At 44.7% G+C, this 18,707-nt stretch overlaps 1 protein-coding gene across 3 annotated transcripts in view; it reads right to left on the reverse strand.

Annotated features, from left to right (window-relative positions):
- The window catches only part of WDR93 (WD repeat domain 93), a 26,443-nt gene continuing 7,736 nt past the window's right edge, over window positions 1–18,707 (reverse strand). For 2 of the 3 annotated variants that reach the window (XM_060282386.1, XM_060282385.1), the window contains exons 6-18: window positions 18,503–18,675; window positions 17,082–17,123; window positions 13,796–13,883; window positions 12,572–12,755; window positions 11,175–11,245; window positions 10,825–10,911; window positions 9,525–9,656; window positions 8,452–8,662; window positions 7,570–7,630; window positions 6,663–6,819; window positions 3,354–3,507; window positions 1,814–1,933; window positions 1–865 (exon numbers count right to left, since the gene is read on the reverse strand). In XM_060282386.1, coding sequence (XP_060138369.1) covers window positions 847–865; window positions 1,814–1,933; window positions 3,354–3,507; window positions 6,663–6,819; window positions 7,570–7,630; window positions 8,452–8,662; window positions 9,525–9,656; window positions 10,825–10,911; window positions 11,175–11,245; window positions 12,572–12,755; window positions 13,796–13,883; window positions 17,082–17,123; window positions 18,503–18,675 — 1,499 coding nt within the window. In that variant the 3' untranslated portion in view covers window positions 1–846. The remainder of the gene's footprint in view (window positions 866–1,813; window positions 1,934–3,353; window positions 3,508–6,662; window positions 6,820–7,569; window positions 7,631–8,451; window positions 8,663–9,524; window positions 9,657–10,824; window positions 10,912–11,174; window positions 11,246–12,571; window positions 12,756–13,795; window positions 13,884–17,081; window positions 17,124–18,502; window positions 18,676–18,707) is intronic. The other variant, XM_035131901.2, reaches the window with a different exon arrangement.

Genomic DNA, 18,707 nt, shown 5'->3' on the forward strand with positions numbered 1-18,707 from the left:
ACCATGGCTTAAACTTCTTTATTGGTACTCAGGCAGAATAACAAATACAATGTATTAGATAACAAGACAAGTTGACAAATGCATGGAGTGGATAAATTGGAATGACATAAACATGGAAAGAAAATCAAGTACATTTTTGAAGAAATTAACAATAATGAAACTAGAACCTTAAACATAAAGAAAGACAAACCGTGCAAATGTAAAGTAGTTTATAAAAAGGCAAACAAAGGTAGAGTGGAAGTCATATTTTAATATATGTATTAATATTTGTTTTACAGTTAATATTAAATCTTTCTTTCTTTTTTTCTCTTTTTTTGCTTTCTCGTTTTTTCACTTTTTTATTTACTGCTGGAAAATAATGTTGAAGAAAACTTGATGTAAGTGAAATGTATTCGGCTGTAAATATGTAAAGTAAATAAAGATTATCACAAAAAAAAGAAAGAGACAGTAGACTTAGACCACCTGCAGAGATTTCTTCAATATTCTGTAGCATCACATATTCCAGTTTCCCAGTATCTTTGCCTATGTCTCCTGTATTTTGCTCCACTTCCCCCTTGCCCTTCTCTGGCATTAATTACATTTTAACAAGGTTTGCCCTTTAAGCTTGACAGTCTATTCCCATTTTGGAACTCATTACCTATTGGGTTCAGAGCCTGAAGGCTAGCGATGGTGGATCGGGCGCTCTTTGAAAGGATCCAAAAAAAAGGTTATGGGACAAAATAGCCAAGTTGTGCTCAGAGCCAGAATTCCTCAAAGCGCTCGAGCAAATGGCAAGGGTGCTGTCCATGCAGAATGTACTTCATTGGCTCATCACTGAGTCCTTTGGCCACTGTGCGGGCCGATGTGTCATGGCTCTTCAGCATCCCTGGGAAAGAAGTTAGAGCAGGAAAGCAAAATTAACTGCTGATTTAATAGCAGCCATATGCAAGGCTGGGAGGGAGATGTATGCAGACACGCCCACAGTTGCTATACCATTTAAGCTTTCCAGAGGTTTCTAGGCTGCACCAAGTGCAATGCATTGGAGCTGGAAGCAAGGAAGAACCCAGAGTAGGGTTTTGCAGCTAGAAGTTGGCTGCACTTTTAGGCACTGTGCTCACAAGGGACAGGAAACAGGTTTAGCTAGGGCTGCCGTATGTCTGGAATTTCCCGTACATATCCGGACACAACTTTTGTGTCTGGGTTTTCCCTTCATGAAATATGTCAACTCTAGTTTAGCACAACCCTTCATGATAACCCAAGTGCATGCCTCTGCGAGAGATGCCAATTATCCTACTGGACTCAGCTCAAAGGTTTTGATTCTATCATTTGAAGTCCTACACCTCAGTTCTTCAGTTTTAATGTTTCACTGTGCTTATTGTTTTGAAATGTTTTCAATGGTTCTTAAATATTTTTAAAAATGTGTCCCTCTAATTTCCTTTTGTATCACTGAACAAATGGCCTTGGCCCTGTATACCACCCCCTGCATCTCCACCACCCCTGCATCTCCACCCCCACCGTTCAGCCTGGACACTGAGATCTAGCACCGAGGGCCTTCTGGCGGTTCTGTCACTGCAAGAAGTGAAGTTACAGGGAACCAGGCAGAGGGCATAGAGGAACATGAGGCACAGACATTTTTCTAACACTAACTGGTCAATAACATCCTTCCTAGCAGGAGACAAAAGGGTAAAAAGCTCCTCATGACAGCAAAATAACCTGCCTTAGGAAATCGCCTGAACTGGCAAAGGATGGATAAGCAGCTGCCATTAAGATGACAGGCATGGGTTGGTGAAAGATACAGCAACACAAAATCAGCCTCTGAGAGTAACCAACTCACCTAGACTCCTCTTCCTCTAACATTTCTTGTGACTCCCCCTTTGCTAAGGCTTTTGCGCAGTTCTGCAGCAGGCTCCAGGACTCGGGGATCTGTTGGCTAATTGTGGACAGCCGCTGCAAGCTGGCAACGAGACAAAGACAGAGATTCCATCTCCCTGGGCTCCTGCCTGAGCCCACTTTGCCATGCCTCATTCACTCAGTGCCAGATGGTTAAGCGATAAGGAGTTAAGTCAAGATGGTGCTCCCCAACACTGTCAGTAATACTTATCCTTCGTAGTTCTCACTTTCAAGTTCTCAGAGTGATTCACATTTGTTCATTTTTATAACAGCCGCATAAAAGTAAGTGATCGGGACAAATGTAAAAACGGGACATGTAAAAACTTTTTAAAATAAATAATGCAATTAATCCTCATCATATTGTTGCATTGGTTTTAACATGCTGTCAACCACCTAGAGGACACAATTGGATAAGTAGTATAAAAGCATGAGTACATAAAATTACCATTATTATTATTATTAATTTAAATTAAATTATGTCCTTCCTCTCAAAGGAGACCAGGGCAGCAGTTTAGGCCAATTTAGCCCTCCGAATAAGGAATACTCAGTATAAGGAAATGTTTCACATGGTGCTCATCTGTGTGGATCATGTTGTTCTGCCATCTGATGACATTACAAACAAATTGCACCCTGTGGAATGCATCACAATAAATGCAGTATGCAATCTTCCCTGAAATTGGGGCTTGATACATAGTTTATCCAGAGAGATCACAAGTCTTCTCTACTGCACCCAAAGTATAGAGCAGCACCTCCACCCAAAAGCACTGAACTGTTAAGGCAGGTACTAATCTATAGGCATATGGCTGCTATTAAATCTGGAAATCTTGGGACCTGGGGTACACCCAGTTGCTCCTTTAACAGTGGCCACTATCCTGTGGATTGTTTATTTCATTTATGAATTGCTTCCCCTGAAACATTCTGAAGCAATTAACAGCAGTTTTTACACCAGCAATAAAAACGTTTATGAAAACAATTTCAAGTCCAGTGCAAAAAAAGGCTGGGATAAAAGAATCCGCATAAAAGGCTTGTTGGGAACGGAAGGTCTTCAAGAGGCACCCAAAAGTCAATAGAGACTGCACAATAGAGACATGGAATGGGAGGGAGGGCAGGTGGTGTTGCCACACTATAAGCCTAAATCCCAGGACATCCTGATTATATGGGATCTGCCCTCCTGCAGACTGGTGAAGCAACTGGTTGGGCATGTGATGGGTGAGATTATATTCCAGGTATCCTGGGCCCCAAGCTGTGTGTAGATGCCAGTATCAGCACCTTGAACTCAGCTTGAACAGAATATATGTTTTCCTTATGTCCTTGGTGCTTACCCAGAGGAGAGTCGGGATGCACTGAGCTTGTCTGGGAGTCAAATGCTGTTAGGTAGAGTGCTGATCTCTCCTGAGAACATTCCTGCTCCGGTCCCCTGTCACAATCACATGAGCAAAAATTGCTTGCCAGCTCCAGGTCTTTTTCCAATTCAAGAAACTTACCTATCTTTTAGGAAGATGTTACAGCGCTTGTCCCAGGGTAGGACTGCTACGGCTAAGGCTTCGGGTTGCTCTTCAGCTTTCAGGGTGAAAGCCTCCATGAATGGGTAAGTCGTAAAGTCAAATATGAAAATAGTTTCAGTTTGCTGCTTGACCCCTGTTGGCAGAAAGAGAACAGCTTGCTAAGAGAGAAATACACACACACACAAGTTGGGATGGGCACTATTTTTCTCTTTCGGGGGCTGTACTCCCTTGGGAGAAATTTGTTAGGAGTTGCATGCCACTAATGTGTTATTGTTTTTAAATCACATACAGTCGTACCTTGGAAGTTGAACAGCTTAGCTCCCAAACGTTTTGGCTCCCAAACATTGCAAACCAGGAAATGGCTGTTCCGGTTTGTGAACTATTTTTGGAAGCCAAAAGTCCGATGGGGCTTCCATGGCTTCTGATTGGCTGCAGGAGCTTCCTGCAGCCAATCAGAAGCCATGCTTTGGTTTCCAAACGTTTTGGAAGTCGAACCGACTTCCGGAACAGATTCCATTCGACTTCCAAGGTACGACTGTATTCTACTGTTGAAAGTAATTTGAGACTTTGTGGTTGACAGTGACAAACAAACCACTTTGTGGTTGACAGTGACAAACTCATTCATTCATTGATATGATAGGCTCATCAGCTTGGTAGAGTGGTTCTTGGTTCTTGCCTCCAGGTGCAAGCAACAAAGTTCAATAAACAGGACCAGGAAACTTCTAGAGAGGAGGGAAGACACAGGGGGATTCCACATTAAACAGCGGGTGTGCTGGATCACTGCAATAGGATATCTGAAAGTCTGCTGCCTGCTAATTGATACATTTCTCCCTTGGAGATTCCCTCAACTAAAAGGAACCTGATAAGAACTGGAAAGAACCATGTGGGGGCGGGTGGGTTTTTTCGTGTCACTTACAAATGTGATGCTCACTTTCACTTCCTGTGAACCAAAAAGCCCAGCAGTCTCAAAGTGAGCACATTTTGCACACAGAAGGCCCCAGATACAATCCCTAGCATCTCCAATCGAAAGGATCAGGTAGCCAATAATAAGAAAGGCCTTTGCCTAAGACTCAGGAGAGTCGTTGCAAGTCAGAGAAGACAATTCTGGACTAGATGGGCCAGGGGTTTAACGGTATATGCCACCTTCATTTGTTCATGAGGTTACAAGAGTGGGAACTGTTAATTAGCCAGGAATTAGACCAGAAAGGAAGTCACTCAGCTTGTAAATTGCCGCATGCAAGCTTCATTGCCTCAGAAACAGGGTGGGAGGGTTGCTTGCAATTTAACTGGAAATATTATGAACTACAATTTTTCACATGCATGGCATGAGTCTTCCATCGAGAGATGAGGAAACTGTGGCCCTTGAGATGCCATTGCCCTACAATTCCCAGCAGTCCTGGCTATGGGCCATGCTAGTTGGGACTAATGGAAGTTCCAGCCTTGAACTATATGTTCAAAGGTTAGCTGGAGTTGGGCTTTGTGCACGCTCATTGTTGAACTGAAATCATTGACTTGGCAATCTAATTTCTCCTATGTGACCTGGCGGCAAGGCAATGGGGCCACAGGGGAAATTTTACATACCACAACATTCTACAGTGCAGATACAAAGCAAAAAAAGTTGCAAATTTTGGAAGGGGGGGTTCTGTAATTACATAAGTTTTAGCAGAAGCATCTGGTTGGCCACTATAAGAACTGGATCCTGAACTCAATGGGCACATTGGCCTGATCTAGAAGGCTCGTTTTATGTTCTTAAAATGATTTTTGTGAACCACCAATCACTTAAAAAATTCTTCAAAAACTCCAAATCACCCAAAGAGAGGAAATGCTTCAGCAAAAGAGGACTAAAGAAAACAAAAGATTTTCAAATGCTAATTTAGAAAGAGAGAGAGAGAGAGATGCAAATTTAGAAGCAATTGCTGTAATTTAAATAGAAATGTATAGCATCATATCAGGGGAGGCTCTGAGCAAGTCACCTGTGGCTTTGTTTTGTCTCCTATCCAAGTGTTAACCACTATTGAGCAGTTTCAAAGCTCCTGCCCTCACTTCTTCTTTTTTTACCATTAACCAAACTTTGGGCAGCCCTTCAAATAGAGGACTCCTTCAAGTTGAGGTCTGACCTCTGAAAAGTAGGGCACATGGCCATCCCATCTGTTTATCAGATCTTGGCCCTCTTCCCATATGTGTGTTGTGTCATATACTAGAGATTCCTGAAGAAAACATAAGAAATCCTTTTCTTTTAAACAGGACGTAAGAAAAATAGAATGGTAGAAGTGGAGGAAGGGAAAAGGAGAGAGGGCATGCTAATAATAATAATAATAATAATAATAATAATAATAATAATATTACCCTGCCCATCTGGCTGGATTTCCCCCTCCACTCTGGGCAGCTCCCAACAGAACACTAAAAACAGAATATAACTTCAAACATTAAAAACTTCCCTAAACAGGGCTGCTGAACAGTATTATGTTCTCCAGCCTCAATTCCCCCACCTTCCTAGGTCAGAGGAAGACTCAACGTGGGAGGAGGCATCACCCAAGAAGCAACTTTCCCTCTGCCCTCATTGAGTCCAGATTTTGTGGCTTTACTTAACTCCTCAGATTCAGTCACATAATAGGGGTTGGTGGCTGCAGAACAGCCCTTTTGAGAAATACTGTACTGACAGCACCTCAGAGGTAGCAAGTTATCTGCAGGTCCAGACTAGCCAGCCTCCACATGGCCTCAGCATGCCACTGAAACAACAGCCGGCATCTGCCACAGTTACCTGTCCAGGGTCCTGAAAGGCCATGCCTTGCCTTGCCTGTTGTAATCCTGCATAGTCTCTTTTGACTTTGCCCTATCAGATGCGACTCTGCAATGCCAGTAAGTGCCTTGCTTCCATCTAGCATCCCCTGGATTGAGCCAAGCTAGGGCACAACAAGCAGACATCTTAAAGAGTTCTCCGTGGTGCTGCAGAGAACACAATAGAAAGACATTTGCTAACCACTTGAGGCATGTTATGGAATCTCCCCGCTTCAGGGGAGGGGCTTGAATGCCTTCAAGTGCTAGTTCTGAGTTTTGAGTGCGCTGCATTATATAGGATCTATGACTGCACAAGTGCCTGCCTACAGATGTCAAAGAAGGTGACCCCAGGATTTGGCAACCTTGTCTGGTGTGGAAGGAGAAAGAAAAGGAGGTCTCAAAGACAACAAAAAGATGGGGAGGTGGAAGAAGACATTCAACAGAATAAGTTTGTCTCGGGCGAATTCTCTATTCAGTCTGCCTGCTCCCTTTTGTATCCAGAGATCCTACCTTGGAGGAGCAAGTATTGGCCCTGAGTATCCACAGAAAAAACAGGCTGCCAGGAAGTTGCCACCTTGTAGGAGGGAGGCATGATGAACTGGGAAATATAATCTTCTGTTGTGGTGTCCATCAGAATGACTGTGCCGTCCCAGAAGAACATCAGCACCTGGAACAACGAAAGTTCATCAGTTATAACAGAAACCCACCTAATGAACGGATAGTGTTTCCATAGCTATTTTCTTGGGTGGGATCAGCAGTGGGTCTTGGCATTTTCCCAGGTAGGTTATGATTCACATTCAGAGGCACAGCTGTGCAGAAGATTTATTCAGGATTTTAACAGTGCGACATAACAGGGTCAAAGCCTACCAGTCTGGCTTCGTCCTTCCCTCAAAATCCAGGGGATGAAAGATGTAGGGCTAGGCAGAAGTACAAATCCCACTTCAGCCAAAAATGTATTAACTGATGCTGAGAAAACTCACTTTCTTAGCCTCAGTTCTCCACATGGAAAAAAAAATGTAGTTCAACTCAATATAAACTGTAGACAGAAGATCACTACTATTGTTGGACTGGACAGCCCCTGTTAGGGCTACTGACCTTTTGATTTTGTGTGATTTTAAGTATACAAGCATAGTGAGGTGTTTGTTTGTTTTAAGTCTGACAACTACTCTAGGCCCCAGTTTAGATGTGTTATGGCTGCCCACACACTTCTATGGGCTAGCTGTCTATACAGCAACCATACTCTACCCACAAAAAATTGTAAGTCTTAACTGAAAATTTCATGCCCAGATACCTTAATCTTGGTGTGTTAATCTAACTAAAACAGTATCTCCTCTCTCCCCCCCCCCACCCGCAATACTGCTTTCTGGTATTCAGAAGATGCAGAAGACATTATGAGAGGTAATCAGAAAACACTCACTGTATCAGGTAAGGAAGAAATGGTTGCTATAGCAGTGATGGTCTGATTGGGAATCTCAGGCCTATGAAAGAAACCAAAGTTTGTGTTACTCTTTGTGCATTTCTTCTTTGGGCATCTTGGGGGAAAAAGCACATCAGTGAGAGCCAAGAGGTGGATTCGCATAACTATTCTGGGGAAATGGTTTGGTTTTGCTTCAGATTGCAAATGAGGCCAACAGAGTGTTCTACAATGCTCAAAAGTCATTGCCTCCAGCAGACATAGCCTGATGTGTTCTTTTCTTTTCTTATCATTTTTAAACAACACAAGTCTCAGAATTCCACTTTGGTTTCATTTCTAAAAAACAACAACAACAACAACAACAACAACCCTAAAAAACTATGTTGACAGTCAGGATTGCTGGGTGAAATCCTGAGAATACATCAGGAATTTCCTCTAAATGCTTTAAAACTCTGGAAGTGAAGGTATTCCCTTTTAATTAATGAGAAACTGGACTTCCACTTTTCACCCAGTTCCTTGGCCTTCAGGATTATCTTATTAGAGGTCACCTAGTTTATCTGCATCTGCTCTTGCCTACTTATGCCCTGTTTCCCTAACAATACCCCCTTGTATCCCAAATGGCCTTCCCTTGTCCCACTGGGTGGTATTTTCCAGCTGCAACTATGAATTCCAACTCCCAGTACTCTTTTGGAACCAGAGTCGTCCCAACCAACTCCAATAAAAAGAGAACTAGAAAATGAAGCACCCTCTTCTTCTGGGAAGTACAGGAGTGGAAGTCAAGGTATGCAGCCCTTTTTGTCTTTGGAGGGCCTGGGCTACAGAGTCCTCTCAATAGGAGAACCTCTCCCACCCTTCAAACCAGGTTCTGCAGTGCCTCAACCATACCCCAGCAGCTGGGTGTCAAATTCTTTGGCCCCCGATGTAATCAGGTGGAGAGACCCATCTGTGCACAACACCAGAAGCTTCACTTTGGTACTCGCAAGAACTTCACTGGAGCCAGGCACTTTCTCGCAGGGTGAGGGTGCACATGGCATGAACTGGATGCTTCGTATCACATATCGATCATCAGGGAGCACAGTCACAGACAACGGGAACCCTAGGGAAGCATAAACATCACAGAGGGAGAACAGGAATGACAGCAGGATCCTCCTGGGCAAGACAAGACAGATGGTTCCTACTAGACTGGCTGATAGGTGGGTGTGACCTGAAAGCATCCATTCTTCACATCTGAGAGCCACACTTACCCAATGCTTGGATTCCATAATTTGCTACATTGGCTGGCCAGCCCACATCTATCACATGCTGTAGCATATTAGAAGGTGTGTTTCTTAGTTTACATTTCTTAGTTTACCCACTTGTTTCCAGGCACAATTCAAAGTGCAAGATTTTGTTTATTTAAAGCGTGTTTTTTTTAATCCTGCGCTTCAGCTAAAAAAGGCTCCCAGAGTGGGTGGCTTATAGTGACATGAGATCGGTAAAAATAAGAAGGCTGCCCACCTACAGTCTAATAATCTAAAATACACGATACGAAAGGGAAAAGAAAACTAGCAAAGCTACGCACCAATTATTAAAGTTACACGGTAGTTATTATAGTGGCTAGCTGGAATGGAAACAGTTCAGGGAGAAGAGAAATCAAACAGAGCTGGTCTCCTGTCAGAGTTGATGGAATGGCCCTGTTTCCCCCCTCACTCTGCTGAAGCCTGACCTACAAATCCTTAAACAACCTGGGCCCAGAGTACAGTACTTGGAGGTTCATGCCTGTTCCCACATGGATTGGCCCAATCATTAAGATCTTTGGAGATCCTGCTCAGGGTGCTGCCACCACCAGGACGTTTTTGGTTGTGGTGCCTCATTTCTAAAACTCCCCTTTTTTTTAATTCGCTAAGTGCCTTCGCTTATGGTTGGTGAGGGAATAGCCCCGTGGCAATCTCATGAAAGCTGGCAAGGAGAAAGCTCACCAACAGATTTTTCCCAAACAGTAACGGTTCCATCTTCACAAGCAAAAGCCAGGTAAGAGGAGCAAGGTGTGACGGCCGAGTACATGAGTGGAGAGGCACAGGGCCAAACCATGTCCGGTTTTGGATCAGAATCTGAAAAGGAATGAAAGAGCTTATGAATGATGGGGCCTGTAGGAAGGAAAGGGACAGTGCCTTTTGTTTAGTGCTACCCTTCGTTTAGGCACTCCCCTCACCCCCATGCCTCAGAGCACCGGGGTGACCAGCTTGCTGAATACAGCCTCATATTGGAAAGGTCCCAACTGAAAAGGATTGGCAACTTAAGTTGACAGAATACGCAGAACCTGCAGATTGAACATATAGAATAAGAGAGGAAGAAGAACGTACATTTAAAGAAGACTGGAAAACATTTATTGAATATATGGAAACAGCTGAAAACGCTGGCGGCATTAAGATAAATTCAACAGAGTAAATAATTTTTGATGGATGTAATATGGAAAATTAGAAATTTAATAAAAATTATTATAAATAAAAGAATCCAGCCTCCTATGAGTTGTTATTTGGTCCTACATCTTTTTTCACACTGAGGGGGGTACCCTGCCCATCTGACTAGGTTGCCCCAGCTGCTCTGGGTGGCTTCCAAAAGAATATACAAAACACAACAGTATACCACACATTAAAAGCTTCCCAATACAAGACTGCCTTCAGATGTCTATGGAAGGGCATTCCACAGGGCGGGTGCCACCACTGAGAAGGCCCTCTGCCTGGTTCCCTGTAACCTCCCTTCTCGCAATGAGCATAGCTGCCAAGTTTTCCCTTTTCTCACGAGGAAGCCTATTCAGCATAAGGGAATTTCCCTTAAAAAAAGGGATAACTTGGCAGCTATGAATGAGGGAACCACCAGAAGGCCCTCGGAGCTGGACTGTCCAGGCTGAATGATGGGGAGGGGGAGGGGGAGGGGAGAGGTTCCTTCAAGTATACAAGGCTGAACAGCTGTTGTGGACCCTCTTACATCATGCCAAGGGTCAGAACTACATTGCCAGGCAGATTAGGCTTATGCCAAAACTGGCATCTCTGAACAGCAACATTGTATCATGGGAACACTAGACATTATGGTGGAGAAAGCAACAAGGGGATGGGAGCCCAGAAGTAGCAGAAGCAGGAAGCTCAGCTTAAAAATGCCACAGCTCCATTGCAGATATGACCAGAAGAGTCTTTATGGGATGGATCATGAGGAGGTTTGACAATGCACATAAAATTGCAGCTGTTACTTGCAAGAGTATATCTGCCCACACTGCATTACCAATTTTCTCCTTTGGTGGGCGACTGAGAAGGTAGAAGCAGAGGTTGTGGCTCCTGCTCCAGTGAATGCTGAGAGCAATGGGCATATCTGGAGAACGGGAGAAAGAAAAGGCAATTTTAAAAAGGGCCAACAGGGAAGATAGGCGCTTCAGAACCCCAGCAGCTCCCCTCTCCCCAATTCTGGGAGCAAAACGAGAAAGCCAAAACAGGGGTGGGTGAGCCATGCAAAATTCAAATCCCAGACACAAAGCTCCAGATTCCCCACCTAGTTTTGTTCAGGCTTGCCTCTCTAATTCTGCAGAAGAAACTTCCGCAGTACAATTACATGCCCTACCAGGAACTGGGGATTACCTGGCTCAGCTCTGAATTCGGTTCCAACAGGCAAAGTGCGGCCAGGCAAGTGAAAGTGGAACATAGCATTGCTGAAATGGCGGCCAGGGGCAGGGGGGGGGGAGGAGAGAGAGAGAGAATTAATCACGTTAAAACATATAGCATATATATAAAGGTTTTGGGGGGAGATACTCGATGACACTGGTATAAGTAATGCTTGTGCTAAACCGCCACAAAAAGCAACAACAAACATTGCAATGTGACTTCCTGTTAAAGTATACATTATACTAGGGGCTGCCACCCCTGCTCGCTCCACATGTCCGTCTACCTACCTGCCAACCCACACACATGGCCACCTCCTCCTGCCTAATAAATTATATTTATTTATTTAATTTATTTATTTATACCCCGCCCATCTGGCTGGGTTTCCCCAGCCACTCTGGGCGGCTTCCAACAAAATATTAAAAATACAATAAAACTTCAGACATTAAAAACTTCCCTAAACAGGGCTGCCTTTAGATGTCTTCTAAAAGTCAGATAGTTGTTTATTTCCTTGACATCTGATGGGAGGGCGTCCCACAGGTGGGAGCCACTGCCGAGAAGGCCCTCTGCCTGGTTCTCTGTAACCTCACTTCTCGCAATGAGGGAACCACTAGAAGGCCCTTGGAGCTGGACCTCGGGCTGAACGATGGAGGTGGAGACGTTCCTTGAGGTATACTGGGCCAAGGCCATTTAGGGCTTTAAAGGTCAGCACCAACTCTTTGAATTGTGCTCGGAAACGTACTGGGAGCCAACGTAGGTCTTTCAAGACGTGTAATGTGGTCTCGGCGGTCACTTCCAGTCACCAGTCTAGATGCTTTTTGCATCTGACGAAACCCCATTCCTTTTACACCTTACCCACTCCGTCACCTATCCCCCTCACAGCTCAACCCACTTCTCCCCACACATTTCAAAGAAGGGGGGGCACTTCAGAGAGCAGTTTTCTGAAGCGTCTCCCTCCCTTACATTAAACTTTGCTGCAGCTGCATTTAATGGAAGGAGAAGGCAGTTTACAGACTGGTTTGCCATACTGCTCTGTGAATCATCTCCCCCAGCCCCTCTATTAAATGGCTCACCTGGGCTGCCTGCTGCCTGCACTTCTCACTCACCTGCATGCCGTCCTGCTGGAGCTAATGTGGCCACCTATCAGCAGCCACGTGAACTGCAGCGTGACGACAGCCTTACATTCCTATGTATTTAGAAAGAAATCAAGCCACCGATTAATAAATTGTCCCATGAACCCAGGGTGGGCTGGAGGTGAATCTTTCCAGCTTTACTACTTCAGCAGAAATTAACTCTGGGGGTCTTGCTGCTCCCAGGAGCATGACAAGGATGGAAGATGGAAATAAACGTTAGATGAAATTTAACCACCCACTCACCTGGGTTTCTCCTCCTTGATCTCTAGCTCATCTTCTGTCTCCAGATACTGTTGGAAAGTGCTGTTAAATATTGCCTCCTGCCGCTCCCATTGGCTTTCCTTGAGCATATGGTTGTATCCCAAGCCAATCACACTGCCATCATCACTCTTCATTAAGGCTTCATAAGGATGCTTAAATGTGCTTGCTGAGTTTAAATATATACAAGACAGTGTTAGAATCGGTCATGGGGTACTTGCCATGAAGAATCCTTGCCTGATGCACAGCAGGAGCCAGTCACAAGCACTACGTCATGTCCTACTAGCCTAGATGGGAAACCTGTTGCAAATTTGCACATTGTATTCTCACTGGTCATTTGCCCTTTAATCAGGGAAGGAGAAACAGTAGGCACCAATTGAAAACATTCTATTTTCTTTCGGTGCACAAAATGCTGTTCAGAACAGAAGGCCGAGTTCTGTAGGGATTGCAAAGTCAGACCAACTCTGGGCTCTGATGACCTCTGCTGGTCAATGCTGGTAGTGCTCTCCATTTCTGACAAAGGAAACACTCCCTGTTAATGGTGGAAGAGGCACTTGAGACAGTTGGAGGAAGTGCATGTCCCCACCTCCTGCAGGCTAAGGAAGTGCAATGAACATGCCTTGCCAAATGACACGCACACCCCAAGTTCCCATTTCATTCCAACTCCCCTTGCTATTTTATTTTTTTTAGATTGTGTGCCTGGAGGCAGGGGCTTTCTTTTAAAAACTAAATAAAAGTGTACCGCTCCAAACATGCATTACTTATCCTTTGTGTAAAGAAGGTGGACAGAGAGAACTGTTTTCTCCCTCTCTCACCATACTAGAACCTGCGATCAGCCCATGAAATTGAACAGTAGCACATTCAGGATTGACAAAATGAAGTATTTCTTCAGGGCGCAAAGTTAAAACAATGACTGTCCATAGAAATGGCTATAGAAGGGGGTTGGACAAATACATGGAGGGCATAATTGGCAACTAGTCACAATGGCAAAATTCAAATCCCAGGACCAGAGAGAGCATGCCACTGAACACCAATTGCTGGGGAACCACAGCAGGAGAGGGTTGTTTCATTTATGTACATTTTAGTTGTTCCTAATGCATGCATTTATCACACTATTTTTACATTTTGTATTTTTATTGTTGCACTGTTTCAACAAAACACAGAAACAGAAAAGAGAGGTAAACAGAAGAGGGTAAGGAGAGTTCATACGTGCAAATGGTTTGGGTGATCTGATCTTCAGCAACAGGACAGGGGGAATCAGCCTCGATTCAAGTCTGCTTAGAAGCACTTGAGGATCCTGTAATGAAGCAGAGAGGCAATTCTAAACAATTCCACTTGCAGAGTCCACTTCCCATCTTGCCCCACACACTGAGATTTTCCGAAGCCAAGAAATTTCTGGCTATCTTCTTTGGAATGTTAACCAATCAGTTGATACAAAGACTGGGGGATCTTCTCTATCCTACAATAAAAGTGGCTGGACTCCAAAAATAATGCATGTGTCTCATAGCATGGGCGTAGGCAGGGGGGCAGGAGGGGGCAGCTGCCCCCCCCTAGAAGCAAAAAAATTAATGTATTTTACAGACCATAACCAGCACTTTTCCCCTCCAAAAACTGAAGTGGAAAGGGCTTTGCTTTAGCAAGAGCAGCTAAGTCTCCGCTTGCTGGGGGGGGGGGACACAGCAGTAACAAAAACACATCAAATAAATAAAGCAAAGTGGCTACCAGTAGTTAAGCAGTTAAGACAATGGAGCATATATCCCCAGGCAAGATTCGATAGCTGACCATTTCACCCTATTGTTCTTAAATGGGAGTTGTTAATGAGCATTCAGGAGCATTAAGAGTTCTATTGGCGATTTAATGAGGGTGCAGACTCAGAGGATTCAATTTGACTAAGGTGGTTCTGCAAGGCTAAAAAGAAGTGAATAAGAAAGGGGGGAGGCTGTAGCTTTGACAGACACAGTGATGTTTATAAAAAGCATTGGTGTTCCAGTCTGCCCCTCCTCCTGCATCTGTATACTGTAAATCAGGGGTGGCCACCTCCCAAGAGACTCTGATCTACTCAGAGTTTAAAACTGGGGGTGATCTACCCCCTTTTGGGGGGTTCAGGTCAAAGCTGCTGAGTTTTTTTAAAAGGAAGGGAAGCCCTGTTTTTGGGGGTTCAGGTCAAACTTGTTGAGCTTCTTTTAGGAGGGAGGGAGGCCCATTTTTGTTTAGGGCTTCAGGTCATAGTTCAACTTTTTTGAGGGAGGAGGAAAATTTTGGGTGAGCTTTTTTTAGGGGTGCCAGTGACCTACCAGTGATCTACCACAGACATCCAGTGATCTACTGGTAGATCACAATCTACCTGTTGGACGTGCCTGCTGTAAATCAAGCAGAGAGAAAGCTGCTTACAAGGCTCCTGTACATGCAGAGTTCCAGCATCACAGCGTCATCCAGAGACACCCACAAATATGAGTTATCTCTCTCTCTATTTCTTCCTTCCCTCCCTCTTCCATCCTTAATAAAATACGGGGGGAGGCAGATAAGCCCCAAATAGAAAGCCCATCAACATGGGGGGATGACTCTTTCAAACACGGTATTTACCAGTAATTGGGGGGGGGAGAGGCACCTAGGCCTCTAGGAGTTGGCTGCTATGCCTAGGAGTAGGACAATTCAAGAAAGCAGAACGATGCATATGGTATGGTAATATATCAATAGAATCGTAGAATTGTAGTCGGAAGGGACCACAAGGGTCATCTAGTCCAACCCGCTGCAATGCAGGATTTTTTTCCTAAGGTGGGGCTTGAACCATGGTTGAAATATTATGCTGATATGCAGCAACACCTCGGAGCCGTCGTGGCTGCGGCCATGCCTTGCCCCGCCCTCGCCCGCCCTTCCACCCCCTTTCGCCTGCCCGACCCTCCTGTCCTCTTGCTGCAGAGTTATCCCTCTCTCTATTTCTTCCTTCCTTCCCTCCCTCTTCCATCCTTAATAAAATACGGGGGGGCAGATAAGCCCCACATAGAAAGCCCATCAACATGGGGGGATGACTCTTTCAAATACGGTATTTACCAGTAATTGGGGGGGGGCACCTAGGCCTCTAGGAGCTGGATGCTATGCCTAGGAGTAGGACAATTCAAGAAAGCAGAATGATGCATATGCTATGGTAATATATCAATAGAATCATAGAATTGTAGTCGGAAGGGACCACAAGGGTCATCTAGTCCAACCCCCTGCAATGCAGGATTTTTTTCCTAAGGTGGGGCTTGAACCATGGTTGAAATATTATGCTGATATGCAGCAACACCTCGGAGCCGTCGTGGCTGCGGCCGTGTCTTGCCTCGCCCTCGCCCGCCCTGCCACCCCCTCTCGCCTGCCCGACCCTCCTGTCCTCTCCAGCCAAGCAGGGTAGCCGCCAACGCTACCAGCCCCAGAAGCACAAGGTGGCCGCTGCTGCCGCTGCCACGATGTCATCAGGCCCGCTGGCCCTTTAGCCCCGCCCACTTCGTGGCCCCTCCCCTTCCGTGCCTTGGCCCCGCCCCTGAACGACCATGGCTTGCCCCCCCCTAGTTTTGATCCTGGCTACGCCCCTGTCTCATAGCATCTCTCTAGATCCAAGACACAGGACAATGCATGGTATAAGTGTTGCACTCATCTAAAGCAAAACTAGGGGTCAGAAATTAAGGCTGCAGAGTCCAAACCAGCCCTGGAATGGCGGCTGGCTGCTCCCCCCCTCCCCCCCGCTGCCGCCCGAGTTGTCAACCAAGAAGCAATAATGGTGTAAAGGAGTGGCATTTAGGAATATGATCTTCAAGTCTGTTACAATTCTTCCTGTCTCAGAGCAGATAAATGGTTAGTTCTTTCCTAAGAGGCTTCCTTTACAGATAAGCTGTAGCAGGAATTGGCCAACTTCCATCTTGCGTGGTCTACTTTTATTGTTTACTAGCATTTCTGTGATCCAGCGATGTGTGTTGTGTTTTTCAAACAAGACAGCATGTTCAGAATCTCCCAATAGTTACGTCATAACTCATCTGTGTTAAGGGACCCTGGACATATCAACCAACATCCTTCGATTCAAGAAGTTATATCCCTTTAAACAGTCATGGTTTCCTCCAAATAATGCTAGGAACTGTAAAAAAGGTAAAGGTAAAGGACCCCTGGATGGTTAAGTCCAGTCAAAGGCGACTATGGGGTTGCGGCGCTCATTTCGCTTTCAGGCCAAGGAAGCCAGCATTTGTCCATGGACAGCTTTCCGGTTCATGTGGCCAGCATGACTAAACCACTTCTGGCACAACGGAACACCGTGACGGAAACCAGAGCACACGGAAATGCCATTTACCTTCCTACCACAGCGGTACCTATTTATCTACTTGCACTGGCATGCTTTCGAACTGCTAGTTTGGCAGGAGCTGGGACAGCAGCGGGAGATCACCCCATCACAGGGATTCGAACCGTCGACCTTCAGATCGGCAAGCCCAAGAGGCTCGGTGGTTTAGACCACAGTTAGACTACTTACCACCTCTTCAGCACCCAATCCTGGGATATCTGAAGTCTTCTTCTACAGAACCAGAAAAGGCAGCAATTATTATATACCCACTGGAGTCCCTCTAACATACAATGTGATCCAGGAGACCCCAACTTCACCTAGAACCACTGCAGCTCCCTCAGCTCAACAAACCTTTAAGACATGCTCATTCCTGCTCCCAGTGAAAGAAAAGGAAAACACACAGGGAGCAGGTGGTAATTCCTCCTTGAAAGAGGAGGAAAGGGGGGACATGCAAGTCCATTTCTGAAAGGTTTGCTTGTGCTAAAGTTACAAATGAAGGACCAGCACATTAATGGGTTGGTGGATCTCAGCATTGGCTTATCTGTTATTTTATCTGCACACCAGTTGGAGATAAATATTTTTTGATCAAGTGGTTCATACAAATAAATAATTTCCAGGCTTGCCTATCCACGATAGAAAGACTACTTGCTCGTGAGAAGAGAACTCTGAAACATTGTCATTTGGCTTCACTAAATACCAATTGTCTGTCTCTGAAAAAGTGGGGAACAGTGTATAAATGGTATCTGGACCGAAAAGAACTAAGACAAAACTCTCTTGAATAACTCCTACAGTGGAAATAGGGCACCCATTTCCCTTCAAATGATGTTGCAGATCACTCTCCTTCCCAGGCTGAGAGGGAAAATGGCGAAAACAGGATATTCATTGGGACAGTGTGATTTTTGCAGCTTCTGTTAAAGTTGCAAAACAATGAAGCATGGGACAGAGCATTGGAGAACTTCTAAAAAACAACAATGGGATATTAGCTCCGCCCAAGGCATGATGGAGAACAGCAACAACCGGGAAAAGATAGACATAATATTTTACAAGGACAGGATGAAACATCACAGACAGAATAATTGCCACACACAGGAAGAACAAGGATATAGTTTGAATGCTTCACTTGCAGGTTTATAAAACATTTAACGTGTCAATACGAATGAAAGTCATTAATATTGCTATTTTAACTGGAGTGTAATTGAAATTAATAAGATTTTGGAACATAGAAATAAAGTAAACCATCAAACCATCAATTCTAGCACGCGGGGGACGGGGGCACCTAAATTATAGAATTTGGCATCTAAATGATCGGTATTAGTAATTTTATTATAATTTGGCATTGTTATAATGAGGCTATTTTTGGATTGTTGTAATTGAAAACTAATAAAAATTATTATCAAATGATGTTGGACTAAAACTCTCATCGTCCCTGAACATTGGTCATGCTGGCTGATGGAAGTTGGAGTCCAACAACATTTGGAAGGCCACATTCATTCATTTACTCATGAGTTTGTTCATTCATTCATTCATTCATTCTAATGACAATTGAAAGGTCATGGAAGGGAGGGGCGCAAAAAACTTTTGAGGGGCTAGATATGATCCACAGGAATTACATTTTTTTTATCCGCCTCTACCGCAGCCTTTTCTGGCAGGTTTGCCTGGTTAACTTTCATGTCCTTGATGTTTGCTGGAACTGTAAGTGCTGCATTCTGGGCATTTTCTGTCTCTTTCAGCCAAGAATCCTTAGGCAATCGGTAGACCTCCAGCCAAGCCTCCGAGCTGCCTGCTGTGAGGAATCAGAAGAAAACAGATGAAGCA

Source organism: Zootoca vivipara, chromosome 14 (assembly GCF_963506605.1).
Source record: "Zootoca vivipara chromosome 14, rZooViv1.1, whole genome shotgun sequence".
Lineage (NCBI taxonomy): Eukaryota > Metazoa > Chordata > Lepidosauria > Squamata > Lacertidae > Zootoca > Zootoca vivipara.